Here is a 16,487-nt window from a genome sequence, read left to right on the forward strand (position 1 = left end):
CGACCCTTTATAGAAATTCGAGATCGAATAATAACGTATAACGAGCACGTGGCGTATTTTACGATTACAAGCGGCGCTTCTCTAGATATCAGAGCAAACGACAACGATAAACTACTATCTATTTCCGAAGTCAAACTAGAGAGACTGAAAATCACGAAAAGAAATGAGTGATACCTTATAGTATTACCCGTTAACGAGAAAATGTCTGTATCAACAAAGCTAGAAATATTAGATGAATCGTTGCATTCTTTCCTCATGATTACTATTATCTTAAACCCAATATAGACCTTTGTTTTAATTGTATCTATTTTTTATTATTGTTTGAATAAATTAAATATTGTTGAAACAGTCAAAGTCAATAATGCCTATTGTGCCTACGGAAACGACTCACTCTTCTAGCTCATATCGAGACGAATCTTAATTATATTTGTAATTCGTTTAAGTTATTTAAACGCGATCAAGAAATTCGTTCTTTGCGATACAAATTCTTTCGTGCAATTTCGCCGACAATCATCTCTATTCCTTTTGAAATCGAGCCAATCGAGTCGAGGATTAAGGAATCAACCTATCCGGCAGTAACAACATTCCATTCACCAATCAAAAGAGTGGATTCCAACGTCGAATTGCTATCAGCCAATCCTTATTACTGAAATGTCACGTGATCAGAGGTAAATCGCACCGTTCCCATTCGTCAAAACCAAAGGTAGGTGTCATTTTATTGGCTTGCATATTTGGTTTAGCATACCGTTAGATGACAGTTCCGTGCCATGGAAATACACACAGCAGATAAAAGTCAAGAAAGCACATAATCTCGCGACGCAAGTACTTCTCGAAGGAAATTTATCTCCTCGAGATCCATTGAGATGGAACACTGGCTTAGATTCGTACAATCGCTTAACATTCCGTTTAAAAGTATCCCACCGCTGTCATCAGAAATTTTTATTTCGTTTATATCTAATTATTATATTTATGTCTAATTATTATATTGCTTAAAGTAGGTTCCCATTTTAATTCTAATTTAATTCGACTTGTAAACTGAGATATCCCTTATTCATAGTTATATTTGGGAAAATTTGGAATAGTAATTTATAATTTTTATTTTATAACTTGCATCAGTGCAGGACGTGACAGACGTAACACATGCACATTGATATAATGAATCGAGGAAAGTCAATATTTCCTTAATGCATTTTTAGTTCATTTTTTTTCCGCACTCGTCGCTGTAGTTACGCGCATTTTGAGCGATATTGAGAAATAACCTTAAGCTGAGCACCATTAAGAAACAGGATTTGTTAGGTAAATGAAAAGCTACTTAATTGTGGAAAATTGATACGAAAAGCAAATTCGCCATGCGTAAGGAAGATATATACACTTACATGCATATATATGACGGGCGGGTTGTGACAAAAAGAACGTCTTTGTTTGATTTTCTTCCTAGAAAGAAATTATTGTTGACATCAAGATAATGGCTGCCATGGAGGTAGCAGTCAGCTGATTGATCTTTTGAATTAATTGAAGCGTATCCTAGTGTGATTCATAGAAAGCTTTGTCAGCCAGTATATTGAAGCGCTTTAATACTATATAAAGCATGTAATTTAATTTCTCGAATAGTTTTAGAATTATTATATATTTAACCGTCTAACCGAATAACATTTTGTTCAATGCGGACACAGTAACTTTCTGTCTCACCTAATTAGTGACTTACACTAACGGGAAATGGCAATATTGGCTTATCACGTACATGTATATAATAATTATAAAACGCGCAATTGATACATATTTTCAATTATTTTTAATCGACATTTTCGTCTCTCCCTTTATATAATATAATTTTATATGGTAATATAATTGAATCAATGAATTATAGAACAGTATAAGTTCAAAATTAGCCATTCCAGAAAGAAGGGGAATAAACATTTCTGACAAGTCTACAACAATTTACAGGAAAAGAAAATGTATATTATAAGTGATATGAATACAAGAGAGTGATATACAAAGACCACTTGGTCTAAAGTAACAAATTTTCAAGCTCGAAGGAAAAATATAGATAGAATGAACATACAGACGATTATAAACATTTCATGAAAAGTTAAGTTTTTAATAAGAAGTTGAGAAGAAAAAGGAAATGTAAAATAATATTATAAATAATAATACACAATGGAAACTAATGAGGAAAGTGATTTGAATGATCTAAGATGTAGCGTTTATACATTCCCTTCAAGTGTACAAAACGTGATAGATCAGGTATGTACTTTTATTTTTGTTTTTTAAACATTTATATTTTTCTTACTTTAATTCTTAAAGTTGAAATCTATCTTTAGAATCTGAATATATATGATATATATATATAATATGTATCGGCTATTTTTCGTTAATTAATAGGTATTATCTAGTGATGATCCATTGGACGAAGCAAATTTCACCGTCGTTAATTATATAAACTCTTTATTTCCAACTGAACAATCTTTGTCTAATATAGACGATGTAATGAATGAAATGGAACAAAAAATTCATACCATCGACAAAGAGATGAGTGCTGTTGTATGTGGACAAACAGATATAGGTCAAGATGGAAAAGCAGCATTAGAAGATGCTCAAAAAGTAATTAAACAATTATTCGTTCATATCAAAGATATAAAGGATAAAGCGGAACAATCCGAAGAGGAAGTTAAAGAGATCACAAGAGATATTAAACAATTAGATTTTGCTAAAAGGAATCTTGTAACTTCTATTACAACATTAAATCATTTACATATGCTTGTTGAAGGAGCTGATACATTAAAGTATGCACTTTGTTTATATATACTTTGTATTTTAAGATCTTAAATTAAGATATTATATTACATATATCAATGTATTCTTTCAGAACATTAATACAGAAGAAACAATATGGTGAAATTATTTTACCGTTACAAGCAGTGACAGAAGTCATGCAACACTTTAATGGTTACATGGATATACCAGAAATTAAACAATTATCAGATGAGGTGAGAAATTTTACACGATATTATAAACATTGTGTATGTGTGTGTTTGTAAAATGTTCGAAAATAATTTTAATTTCTTACTTTAATATAGGTTCGACAAATACATATTGAATTAGCTCAACAAATTACCACAGATTTCAAAGAAGCATTTTCTGGACAGAATCCAAAGTATTTTAATCAACTGACGGATGGATGCTTAGTATTATCTTTATTGGATCCAAAAGTAAAGTGCGTGTTACTGTTGAAATTTTTCTAATTACAACTATTATAATGATGTATATGTAAAAAAATTTGAACATACTACAAACTTCAACGTAAATATATTATGTGCTAAATATTATCTTTTTTTAATAGGAAAGATCTGTTAACATGGTTTATAGATATTCAATTAAAAGAGTATGCACATATATTTGATGAAAATCAAGATTACGCATGGTTAGACAAAATAGATAAACGATATGCATGGCTCAAGAAACATTTACTTGACTTTGAATCAAAGTTCGGTTCTATCTTTCCATCTGATTGGGAAGTATCTGAACGAATTGCCATTCAATTCTGTTATGTTACAAATGAAGCTTTGACCAAATTAATGCATAAAAGACGTTCGGAGATAGATGTTAAATTGTTGCTATATGCGATTCAAAGAACTGCAAATTTTGAATCATTATTAGCTAAACGTTTTACAGGTAACAAACTATCTATTGATAATGCAGCAATATCGGTTGAAAATAAAAATTCAACTGTAAATAATACAGACGATAAAACATCGAAAAACCCATTTGAGGAAAATGAACAGGTAAAAGTAATTGTAGCATTTTCAATATACATTACAATGTTATGTCTAAAATTATATCACGTAATATATACATAAGTATACATATTTTGATATATATTTTAGATGGAAAATCAAAAATCAAAAGCATCCCCTTTCATAAATCTTATAGGAAGTTGTTTTGAGCCATACTTGTATATATATATCGACAGTTTAGACCGTAATTTAGCAGATTTAATGAATAAATTTGTATCCGATTATAAAGCTCAGCCTCCAGGAGCCAAAGATTTTGATGGTAATGAAGGCTCCAATAGCGTTTTATCCTCTTGTGCTGATCTATTTGTCTTTTATAAGAAATGTATATTGCAATGCACACAACTTAGTACAGGAATAATAATGCTGAGCCTTGCTAAAACCTTCCAAAAATACTTGCGAGAATACGCTATGAAGATACTTCAAAATAATTTACCGAAGTTAGCGGCACAAAATATTTATTAATAAGTTAATTTTTAAGAATTTATTAAGTATCCAATTGCCTATACAACGAATTATATTACAGAAGCGGAAGTAGTCTAGGAATTAGTACGAGTATGAGTAGTATAACACGAGATTTCCGTGACTTGTCAACATCTGGATTTATACAAAATGTTCAAAACTTCTTAAAAGAAGGTGAAAATACTAAGTTCTGTAAAGAAGAACAAGCCCGTATTTGTTGGTAAAGATGAAATAATTTCTTTTAATCTTTGAAAAATTTCTGAAAAATCTATTTAACGTTTATGCATCATTTTTAGCATTCTGACAACTGCAGAATATTGTTTAGAAACAACACAACAATTAGAAGAAAAATTACGTGAAAAAACGGATCAATGTTATGCGAAAAGGATTAATTTATCTCAAGAACAAGATATTTTTCACGAGTACGGTATTTCTTGTATACATTGGGGGAGAGGGGGGTGGAGTTAAATTGAAAAATTTTGCAAAACTAGATGTAATTTCAACGTTTGTTTACAGTGTTATTTCAGACTGTATCTTGTTACTCGTTCAAGACTTAGAAGCGGCCTGTGATTCTGCCTTATCTGCAATGACTAAGGTAAATTAAATAAGGTTAACGAATAAATATAATATTGTTAAAGTTCATTAAACGTTGAACGAATGAAATATTTAAAATATAAATATTTGTTATAACAGTAACTGTAAAATAATTAGTTTTTTGTTTTGTATCAGATGCAATGGAGCTCTATAGAGACAGTCGGAGACCAAAGTAATTATGTTAATACAATAGTAGTGCATTTACGGCAGATGATTCCCACAATCAGAGATAGATTATCTTCCTGTAGAAAGTATTTCACACAGTTATGTGTGAAGTTCGCAAAGTATAGTATTTTTCATTTTTCGTATATTTATTTATTTATAGCATTAATTATATTCATAACTGAAATTAAAATTTTTACTTTTTTAGTTCCTTTATTCCTAAATTGGTGCAACAGTTGTATAAATGTAAACCGTTAAGTGCAGTAGGAGCAGAACAATTATTGCTTGACGTTTATATGCTGAAAACAGCACTTTTAGAATTACCTTGTACGGGTTATCAAATTCCAAGGAAAGCACCTGCTTCTTATGCAAAGGTAATATTATTAATACACTCGGGACCGTTAACGTAGTCCTACGTTATTTTATCTATTTAAATGGCAGAATCTGCATAAAGTGCAGGCCTCAACCATGGAGGTTTGAAAATTGTGGCTTTCAGATAGCGGTCCCACCGCTAAAATTGCCGTAATCACTGTAAATGTGTTAATTTTAATAGCAAAATAACCATTAAATTTTCTAAACAGATCGTAGATAAGGGTATGGCAAATGCTGAAATGATTCTTAAAATTGTAATGTCACCAGTAGATTCTCCGGCTGATTTTGTAAAAGGATGTAAAATGCATTTGCCGGATTTACAAGCACCAGAATTTCAAAAAATTTTAGATATGAAGGTAATAATTTCGTTTGTATGTACTCGTGTGTGTGTGTGTGTGTATTGCAAATGTATATTATTAACTTATCTTCATTGTATTTTCTTAGGGTTTGAAAAGAACGGAACAAGTTCTATTGACGGAACAATTCAAACAACCGGAAGGTTCAGATGTATCGTTAACTTCAAGAAATAATACTATTCAAGAGAGTCCCGAGCACGAGGCAGGTCGAATTAGAAAACTAGAAAAACTTATTAAAAAAAGAATCTAAATTACTTTTCCCTTTTTTCTTCTTTTTTTCATAAGAATATCTGTCCTTTTTCCTTAAGTGAATTTTGAAACTCGTTTGTGAGAGATTAAAAATTCATTGCTTATTCTCAGAGACATTCATTTAATCGTTTATTGTCTAACAATACAGCGTCTAAAAATATATGTTCCAACAAAGCGAATGTGTGCATTAGAAAACTATGTTGTTATGATGAAAAAAATATATCGTTTTTTTTTCTGAGAAAACAACAAGTTATTAGCAAATCTTCTAATGAAGATTAACAATAATGTAGTTATATTAAAATACATAGCTTAATTGTATATGTATCGCCAATGATTTGCTCATCCTATAGCGGTAACGTCATTGCTATAATTTTTATGCGAAAGCTATCGCCAACATTGAGAAATTCGCTTTTGTTTTTTCATATTTCATCGATCGATGAACGCTTTTCTTTGAAATAATAACTTAAACACTTATTTGATTTACAATCTAAAGAGATTCTTCTATCCATATCAATAAATTTTCTTGTCAATAGAAAAAGAAAGAAAATACATTGGAAACGATATATACTTTTCCAATTATCCAAATGATCATGTATTAAAGACAACATAGAGGAAAGCTATAGGAAAGTATGATAAAGAAAATATGATCGAGAAAATTCATCAATGAATCGAACGCGGAGATTATCACTTTTAGAGCACATCGAATAACAATTATTGAGACACCATGATCTCATAATCAGGGAAGCCGACCTCGGCACCTCCAAAAGGTATGTAACAAACGCCGTGAGATGCTTGAACCTTGCCGATAGTTAAAGTATCCTCGTGATGTACACGACCAACGAACAAAGGTTCCCCATCTTCCGTTTCTCCAGCTGGAATTGCATTTGCTGGAATGTTTCCGCCGCTTACTGACACCCAAGATGGATGGCAACCGCAAAGTACCTGCCGATATTAATTCTTGTTATTTCTCTGATTAAATTTTATCTTCCTAATGTCTTAACACTCGATCTTTTAATCGATCTAAAATATTCTTTTACATTATATAACTTCATTACAATAGAAATAAGATCAAATCACTATTTTAGTTACTTGAATAGCGAATAGTACTTCAGCTTGCTTTCGATACATCAAACTTGAGAATAATCCAAAAAAGTAATATCATTAAAGTTAACGTTATAATCTCATAGATGAAAATACTTGATAATCCGTTTTTCCATGTTCGGCGCCACCCCAGGGAACATAGCAGACGCTGTGACTAGGTTTCACCTTGCCAGGTAAGAGAGCACCTTCATGATGAGCTCTACCTACGAACAAAGGTTCATCGTCTCTTCCTCCTTCAACAGCACCTGGAGGGACCATGCCACCTGCTGCATCGCACCAGCAATGACTTCCGGTATCAAGTCCTCGGACTTCCAATGGCGCCGAAGGTGCAACATTTGGATCTGCAATCGATCCAATTGATCAATCTTTTTATCCTAATTATTCTACCGAATTTTCAAGCAATGAAATTTTCATAACAAAATCCACTTATACTTTCCGTACGAATAAAACGCCAATATGAACTTGTTAATGATGAATTTTTTGTAAATATTTGGCAATATAGTATTTGAAATAATTTCAATCTTCATACATTCCGTTTAATCGTTGATGTTACAATTTTTTGTCGTATGCATTTTACAAGCTTGAAAAAATAAAGATACCATGCGATAGGATTAAATATAAATATACGGAAACAAGTAAACAGCTTCACAAACAACAAAGAAACAATAACGAACGGACATACAACGTGCAGCAAAATAAGGCCAGTGTGCATAGATGTGTGACATACAAGATGTTTCATTTCAGTTAGTACGGCGAATTCTACGATACATGTAATTACCAGCGATCCTTCGACGTAAAACAACGTAACACGACCATCGAAAATTTATACCACGGTGTGTTATGAAAGAAGAACGTAGAGGCATGCGCGTTTCTCATAGATTACGCTTCGCACCCAAGCGAGAAGACGATTTCGTTATTCAACGAACCCGAGATCCGTCAGCACTCATTAGCCCTGACTAACTAATGCAAAATAATAAGCCGGAATATTTTTTGCAGCTAAAGCCAATGATTAGATTCTTATACATATGTAATTTGTTTCAATTTCCCTAAAGTGCTTAGCTCTGACAACGATCTCGAGTAATACAAAAGAAAATGAACAAATAGAAAAAAAAAGAAAAGATGAGAGTACAAGAGAGAGATTACTTTTTTGATCGTGAGAGGAACCGAAGGAGGAAGGATACCCCAAGTTCTGTTCGAATCGAAGTTTCCAAACTCCTTTAGCACCCCAACCGGTGCGTACGCCAATGTAACTGACGCCAATCGGATTTGGATCTATCCAGTCCATGATTACGGGTCCGCGTTGATCGCCAGATCTGACCGTGATGCGCCCGTCGAGCCAAGAGATCGAAAATCTCTTGAACTCGTTCTGGTTGAGGAGGTTCGGGGTATCCACGCGTACCTATTACCGCAAAATGATCGCGTTATAACACGACACGCGAACGAAACCTAACGCGATTAATCATCGTTACGCAAAAGAGAATGGTCAGCTTCATAAATGAATCAGAACAACAAAATAAAAAATAATTAAGAAGAGCTGACCATCGCTCCGTAAAAAAAAAGAAAAAAGGAAAAGAAAAGAAAATATCATCAACGATTTTCGAACCTTGTCCGGCTTTTTACGATCGTATCTGATGACCGACGCCGTATTTTCCCATCCCCCAAGCATGACCTCGTACATCGGATTCGTTTCCTTCTTTGCATCGGTCAAAGCAACGTGTGCGTTGCTTTGGGCCTTGACTTCGATGAACAGAGCGCCGGCTCGCACCGCGTGGTATTTGTAAACGAGTTCGTCTTTTGTTTTCAAAGGTATGCGACCTTGCATATCGAATAATATTAGATACGTGAGATCATTTTATGTAGGATATCTATATGCATATGTGTGTGTGTGTGTGTGTATGTATATGATTTTGAATAAAATCATTCGTATTAAAAGAGAAGTGACTTGTGTAGATATATTTGCAACTAAAAGATAAGAAAGAATTTTTCTTTGTTGAAATAAGAGAAATGAGAAATATATGTACTATTCGACATAAATTTTCCTGCAGCAATATGGAAAATATACTAATGCTATTTTAAATGTCTCAATATTGAAATATTGGAGAAATGAATACTTCCGTTGGTTGAAAACGTTTGACGACCCTTTTATAAATGTGCTTTGTTATTATAGCGTGCACTCGTCAATCGCGATGCATTCGTGGACGTTGCGAAGGTTTCGTGCTGGGGATAAAATATATGTATGTACATTTATTTAGAGGAGCATTCTCAAAGCGATATCTACAAAAAAAAAGAATAAGATACGTTCACAAACTACGTGATCAAGAAGCCTTGCTCAATGGCTCTCTTTTATTATACATTACGTACAGCCACGGTTATCTCCGACACATCTGGCTGTGCAGATCGCAATACGTTAGAAGAGTCCCGTCCGAAATTGGAAAAAGTACCAAAAATAAAATACAAACGTTCTAAAATTCGTTCTTTCTTTGCATTCTATCTTAAATCTACCACACGATTTCTTCCCCGACCACTTTGAAAACATTATTTTCCGTAAATAGCAGCACCGCGTTAAAGTAATAAAGGGCAGCATAAGCTGTGCTACTTCCTACTCTGTATTTTACCCTGAGAAGAAACTAGAATTCAAATCTAAATTCTACAGAATAATTGACAAGAAAGAAATATATTATCGTTGTAAAGATGTAGCACATTCCTAATCTATAAATCCCAGGCACCAATGCGGATTTGAAAGGCTTACCTTCGATCAACCATTCTCCTGAGGCACCCCAGCCGGTGCAAGCACCAAAATAACCTATACCGAAAGGTTCAGGATCGTTGTAGGATAAGAACGCATTCGGTTCACCTTCCTTACCAACTGTGATTTCGCCATCACGCCATCTGAATATGATTCGTAAAGAAACATTTGTTTAACCTATATCGATGTAAATATTACGTACTCTAATAGGATTGACAAAGTTTTATTTCGGAGAGAAGCAATTTGTCATACCTGATCCAAAATCCACGAAAATCGTCAGCTGTTAAGATTCCTGGAGTTTCTGTTTCCGCAACTTCCGGTTTGGTTCTATTTTTACGAATGACGGATTTGGAGTTGCCCCATCCACCGATGAAAACCTGATCAATGTCACAGTATATATTTAAGAAGATAGTTTCTCTTTCGACAAAAATTGTAAAAAAGAACTTTAATTGTATTTGCTGACCTCATACATAGGTTCTCCTTCGTGAGGACCGGTAGTAAGGGCAATGTGAGCATCGTTGGGTGCTTTTACTCGAAATTGAACTTGTCCACTGGTCACCGGATAGAAGTTATACTCCAATTTATCTTCCGTCGACAGTGCTGCAAGATTAACGAAAGTCAGAGACTTAAGAAGAAATCAATAAATAATAGTATCAATATTTAATACTATCTATAAATCTTTGTATTTATTTCATAGCTTAGATAATTATTAAATCGATCGTATACGGATCAATATCATCTCGAGTTTAACAGAAAGAATATATTAATAGAAGAAAAAACAAATTCTTGTTAGAGTTTCCGAATTCGTCTTTTCTTTAAGCAATCGTCTACACGAGAGTAAAATTATTACGAGATAATCTCGAAAGTATTTTTTAGCCAAATGGACACTGCGTTTGAGAGTAACTATTGGAGAGCATGCTCTCAAATAGAAACAAAAGAATGTTATTATCGAAGACTTCTTTTGGAAATAGAAATTAGTTTTGTATTCTAAGAGTAACTATCGAAGAATAGCAGCACAAAAATGATAGCAATAAAAGAATGGAGGAAATATGAGACATTCGAATTAATAACCATATATACGATGCAAATTCAATATTGAATGGATTAATGTAGGCGTTATTTCACGCTCCAGTGAATATGATTTGAGAGTTCTGTCTGATAGTAAGCTTTTGACGGGCGTTCCAGTGGCTATCTTAGAGAATCTTCTCCAAAGGTCTGTTCGCCTTGTCGTGATAAGGAGGTTTGGGTGTTTCGATAATTCAGGAACATTTTGATGATGGAACGTGTTCAAATAATCTGAGGAAGTCTCCTGAAAAGGCACACTCGCCAAAAACAAAAAAGTGATCGCGAGAGTAAATTCGGAAATAGATTGAAGTCTAGTTTAAGAGTAAGAACCTACTATTGCATCGACTGCGAAGAGTGAATTTGGCAAGTTTCTGTCTTTTGTAATAAATTCGAGTATGCTGTAAGCGAATACGGAACTTTCTATCATCGACAGATCATAGCGTAAGGGCAACGCCCAGCCCTTTTAAGGCGTGACGTAAGATCGAACGGAATAGCAGTTTCGTTAAAGTAACACTGCGAAGGGCAAAACGTGGTTTAATTTAAAGAAAACTTCCGATATTCGTGAAAATTGGACGTGAATCTGGTTTTTAGCTAATTACGGATCAAGTTCGATGGGAATTTAAATTGTAATTTATTGTAATTTATTGTAATTTAAATGTAACTTATTAGACATTAATCTGGATGTATTGAATGCAATAAGGATCATCTGCGAGAATTAGCTTACAATGGATGTAAGAAATGGATGGGCATTTTAGTACGCAATGATTTGAATTTATCGTGATGAACCGGAGAGATACGGTTGCATTTTAATATTTACGAGGAAGGACGATAGAAAGTCGAAAATCGATAAAAAGTCGGGACATCCTGACGCCAGTTAGTCCACTGCAGTTGGTAACGTGATTGAGAAACTAGGACACGTTCTAGGACTCATAGATCAATAACATAGCAGAAGATAATCACAAAAGAAAATCTCGTGAATGTAAGTAACGAACATGACATTTCACCGATGCACGAATGAAAAAGTTCGCTGATTAAGAATCTTGATTTCTTATAGATCTACCTTTTATATAGGATCATTAGGATTTTCTTGTACTTTCGATATATCAAAATATATGATGGACGACTGTCTCTTAAAACCTTTTGGATATTTTAGATAATTTTTTGTATATAGAACAAGTGCTGTTTATATTCTTAAATAAATTATCCGATTAGTTTAGAATAGGCATAAAATTCCTTTATTTCGAAAGTTGAAAAAATTGATTTTACAGAGATTTCTAAAATGTTTTTCACGAAGAGCTGCAACCTTCGGAAAATGAATAAAAAATATTTTTGTTGCGTAACTTATCGATTGGATTTTTTTTCTTTTTTTTTTCAAGTAAAATATCGTCGAACGTACAAGGAAAGAAGATAATAAAAATATTTTACTTTGGTCGTAAACATATTAGTAGATTCGTTGCAATTTAGTGCCCGACTACTACGACGGACATTTCTTCAATTCATGGAAACCTATCATACTCGTAAATGTAATTTGCGAATGACGCCTCAAATCGGTCGAAACGTAGTTCGGAACAAAACTGATGACTATTTTCGTTCGCATGTATCTTCTTCATGTACGGTGGCTACGAGTTATTGTCTAAAATTCGAGCGACTCCGTTCGACGATACCTCATTGATCAGTGATCCAGGATATTAGACATCGAGATCGACGAAGAAATCGTTTCTAAGAGCAATAGGAATAGTAGAAGTCACGCTCTACTAGTGACAATAATGTTGATAGTTAAGTAAATGATTCATCGAAAAGACATCGCCTTTTACATTTAAACGCATTTCTAACGATTAAGCAAGATTATAAACCTTTCTCTTTTAGTAAACATTGTTTCCAGAATTACTCGTGAACGTATCAAAGATGCAATGGAATCTTTTCGCATTGAGTAAAGGAGACAGCAGGCGATGCTTATAAATAGTATAAATAGTAAAGTTATGCCACGAAGGTAACTTTTAACGGTGACATCATCAGCAATGTCGTAGAGGAAGAATAAATTGTTCTGGTCATTTCTCTCTCTCTCTCTCTCTCTCTCTCTCTCTCTGTCTTTCTCATATTCACACAATTTCTTATCCATTCAACGGACAGTCCTCGCACTATTTTCTTATGAAAGAAAAAAATTAATTGATAGGTAAATCGAGGTCATCGCCGAGTCAGCCGATGCCGTTGTGAATAAACGTCATTCAGATGATGTCATTCATATTTAGGAATGTATTACTTCATTTAAGAGGAAGTCGACGATCTAAATTCTGTAAACATCGATTTATCGTGGTTTTTTTGGAAAGACACGAAGCAATTATCAAACTATGATAAAACATGCATATGTGATGATAATTATCGTGGACTTTTGACTTAAAGAAGACGACTAACGTTTGTCAATTCCTAATTGTGATCGTTAACGCTCGAAGGTCGACCGCTCCTAGCTCCTATCTTCTATCTTCTATCTTCTAACTTTCTAACTCCTAGCTCCTACCTCCTATCTTCTACGGCGACGGTGATGATGACTCATTCTTTTGACGATTACTATTAATTATCGAATAAAATTTACTAGATTCCAGAGTTCGTACTCGTTGCTCTTAAAAAAAATCTTTATTCTACAGTGACGAATTCTCGACCGATCGTTCCAGATGCAGAGCAGCTGCGAAATTTTATTAATCGCATTTAACAAGACTAAAAGTTCGATAAACAACGAAACAAATGTGGATATTGTGGCCTTGACAATTAACATACTGCTAATAAAATATTCTTCGAAAGTGACGCAACGACTCGAGGGAATATTAAAGTCTCCAAATTGGCTTTGTCCAATAATGTAGGGCGTACTGTATTCGTAATTAACATAACAGCGAGAAGATTAGTGTCATTGAGTGAATTAGTCATTGCGCAACGATGAATCTCGTTATTTCGGTCATCGCGATTACGCGTTGCCCGTTTTGATGATGGGAAGAAAAGATTTTCTAAATAATGGTCGTGAAAAATGTAGTTCTAATTTATAACTCGAGGAAAAAGAAAAAAGTTACTTTCAGTGTATCAATAGGAAAAAACGAGGTCTGAATCGTTGACGCGTTTATCAAAAAAAGCATAAAAATAAAATAACGTAAAAATTAAAAATAAAGATAACGTTGGTCTCTTCGAACTGACTAGAAAAATTTACACTTTGAACTGTTCTAAAATAATTCCATTAAAGAGAAACATTTCGTATATATAACATTTTTGTATATATAACATTTCCCTCTCGAAATTTGATCAGTTTATAATCGTGTTGTTTCTAGAAAAGAAGAGAAAAAAATAATAAATGAAGAGAAAGGTAAATAAGTCCTTCTTCCTGTCAGTAACATTAACACGTTAATACATGGAAGAGAAGCAAGTTAAAATGGTGTAACTGTTCTTCGATGCCATTGACCTCCCGTGGCAACTATCTCTCGTTCACCACCCGCAACATATTTCCTTCAATACACTTTACTTCTTAGTAAATTCAACTACACCGAAACGCGTGACGCGCGTATCGTAGAGCTATTATTGGTGGACATCAAATTTATTTTATTTTTCTTAAGCATGGAATTCGTGAACTTTCCGAAAATAGTTTTTCAATATTTTCAAAGAATTTTCAAAAAAAATTTGATAAGAACGTACGACAAAGATAAATACAATTCGTTGTTTAGAAATCATCTATGAATTTACAATATAGAAAATTGAGCGAAAAATTGATGGAAAATGAGAGACACGTGGAACAAAATTTTGAAATGGGATAAAAACATTGAAACATTTGATTCTGTCGGAGAATTCCAGAGGGTGACAAGGCTTCTAGAATAGAAATCTTCCGATAGCGTATAGGGCATGTGTAACACGAATATTCTCTCGTTCTGCTGCGTCGTCTAAAATACTACCAATCCTACTTTCTTTCTCTGCGATGTCTTCTTTTACTACGTTAGAAAGAAAAGGAACGTCGTTCTTTCGAGTTTATAACGAAGGTGTCTCGTAAAAACTGTAACAACACTTGACTTTTCTTGTTTATCCTTGAAAGAGAAAAAATAACTTTACGAGTAAATAGTCACTTTATTTCTAACAAATCGAACGTGAACAATCGGTTTAGAAATTTATTTCTATGTACCAATCGTTTAAAACAGGAAGAATATTATAGTTTTTATATATGTTTGTTACTTTATCAGTCGATTTTATTTAATTGATGCATTGAAACCCGAAACGATATAGTAACCTACCGCAAGAAAACGTAAAGGCGGAAGAATAACAGAAAATCTGGAAGGAGTGCAAACACCGGCCGGTTTACCGGCCGACCGGCTTGTCAAACCGGCACAGCCGCACCCTTGACTATATTTAGAAACGTCTATACGATGTGCTTCTTTCAAAGAACAATCTATTTTTTTTTCGCATCACTAGACCGCAGCCATTTTCGATTCGACCGAACAGATCGTCTTTATGATCGTCGTATACACCTACCATTAGCTTAATTGTGTCGACAAACGAATAGAGAAATAATTACTTTTTTCTTTTCGAATAAAGTCTCTCAAATAAAATCTTTTTTTAAACCAACTCTCAAGTCTGCATAACCGTAAGTATACATTTTAATTAATTATGCGACTCGTAATTCCCATTGAAGAAAAACTGAATTAGGAGTAGAGAAACGTGTTTTGTTATTTGATATGATTCAGACTTAAATATATGAATTCCGTAAGTAAGAGACGCTTATTATGTCCAATCTATTGCGCATACATCGGTACGCTAGGTTTATTGCGCAATATGAAAAGGCAGAACGACAAAAACGTTTCTATCTGTTTTGCATTTGTTTGGAGATCGATTTTGCCTTGTACCACGCAATTTCTAACTCGACGAAATCAATCTAAACGTGTTAAAAAGCCTCATCTACAAGATTGAAACATAAAACGTTCTTTGGAGAATAAAATTTGGATAGCAGTAATTAGAAATGAAATGTAAAGATCAATAAAATAATTAATATAATGATATGGTAACTTACAGATAGCCATGTTGAAAATCGAAGAAGTAATCACAGATTCGTCGATACGAATACACCGATACGTCTCGAACAAAGTTCGAATTGGTACTGCGTCAAGCTAGCATGTCGCGTTGCCTTTACTTACGGTTACGGCGTGGTAGGAGATTTCGCACATGCGTAGCGCGCACTCAATGATGTCGCATCTACGTATACAGCGCCATTGCGAATAAACCGCAAACTAATATATCTTTTCTGCACATAGAACTGTTTAAATTTTTTGATGATTAAAAACAACGATTAATAAAAACCAACTTTACGAGCAACTTTCGTTGATAAACGAAAAAGATTGGTTGAAAAAGATTAATGAGTTTTTTAATAAACCAATCAATATTCATCACTGGCTAATGATAACAATAAATACGAACGTATTATTCAAAGGATGATTGAATGGAACTTGTATTAACATATTAATATTAATAACGATAACGTTGGTTAATTCTAAAAATGAACATAGAATTAACTTTAAACTCAATCATTTGACGATTCGTTTTCATTTTTGTTAGAAACAAATCAATTTT

At 33.6% G+C, this 16,487-nt stretch overlaps 2 protein-coding genes across 9 annotated transcripts; one reads left to right on the plus strand and one right to left on the minus strand.

Moving 5' to 3' along the window:
- Positions 1–1,123: 1,123 nt before the first annotated feature.
- On the plus strand, positions 1,124–5,991 carry LOC127071598 (vacuolar protein sorting-associated protein 53 homolog). Of its 5 annotated transcripts, none has more exons than XM_051011059.1 (14): positions 1,124–1,296; positions 1,945–2,244; positions 2,383–2,783; positions 2,867–2,987; positions 3,078–3,214; positions 3,341–3,782; positions 3,885–4,231; positions 4,318–4,473; positions 4,550–4,675; positions 4,770–4,848; positions 4,983–5,131; positions 5,218–5,383; positions 5,591–5,737; positions 5,826–5,991. In XM_051011059.1, exons 2-14 carry the CDS (start codon positions 2,158–2,160, stop codon positions 5,985–5,987), a joined length of 2,520 nt encoding a protein of 839 aa, XP_050867016.1. In that variant the 5' UTR covers positions 1,124–1,296; positions 1,945–2,157; the 3' UTR covers positions 5,988–5,991. The 5 variants fall into 5 exon arrangements, with proteins under 5 accessions (XP_050867016.1, XP_050867018.1, XP_050867013.1 ...); XM_051011061.1 differs by having other exon boundaries at positions 1,235–1,353; XM_051011056.1 differs by lacking the exon at positions 1,124–1,296 and adding an exon at positions 1,308–1,839.
- Positions 5,992–6,087: 96 nt separating this feature from the next.
- LOC127071600 (uncharacterized) lies at positions 6,088–16,140 on the minus strand. 4 transcript variants are annotated; one of them, XM_051011069.1, is made up of 8 exons: positions 15,931–16,083; positions 10,297–10,433; positions 10,086–10,210; positions 9,837–9,976; positions 8,691–8,902; positions 8,231–8,486; positions 7,184–7,428; positions 6,088–6,928 (listed from the first exon to the last, which is right to left on the minus strand). In XM_051011069.1, exons 1-8 carry the CDS (start codon positions 15,938–15,940, stop codon positions 6,698–6,700), a joined length of 1,356 nt encoding a protein of 451 aa, XP_050867026.1. In that variant the 5' UTR covers positions 15,941–16,083; the 3' UTR covers positions 6,088–6,697. The 4 variants fall into 4 exon arrangements, 3 of the variants coding, with proteins under 3 accessions (XP_050867026.1, XP_050867027.1, XP_050867028.1); XR_007785153.1 differs by having other exon boundaries at positions 6,803–6,928; positions 7,076–7,428; positions 15,931–16,140; XM_051011070.1 differs by lacking the exons at positions 8,231–8,486; positions 8,691–8,902 and adding an exon at positions 9,449–9,475.
- Between the last annotated feature and the right edge of the window lie 347 nt (positions 16,141–16,487).

This window comes from Vespula vulgaris, chromosome 22, assembly GCF_905475345.1.
Source record: "Vespula vulgaris chromosome 22, iyVesVulg1.1, whole genome shotgun sequence".
Lineage (NCBI taxonomy): Eukaryota > Metazoa > Arthropoda > Insecta > Hymenoptera > Vespidae > Vespula > Vespula vulgaris.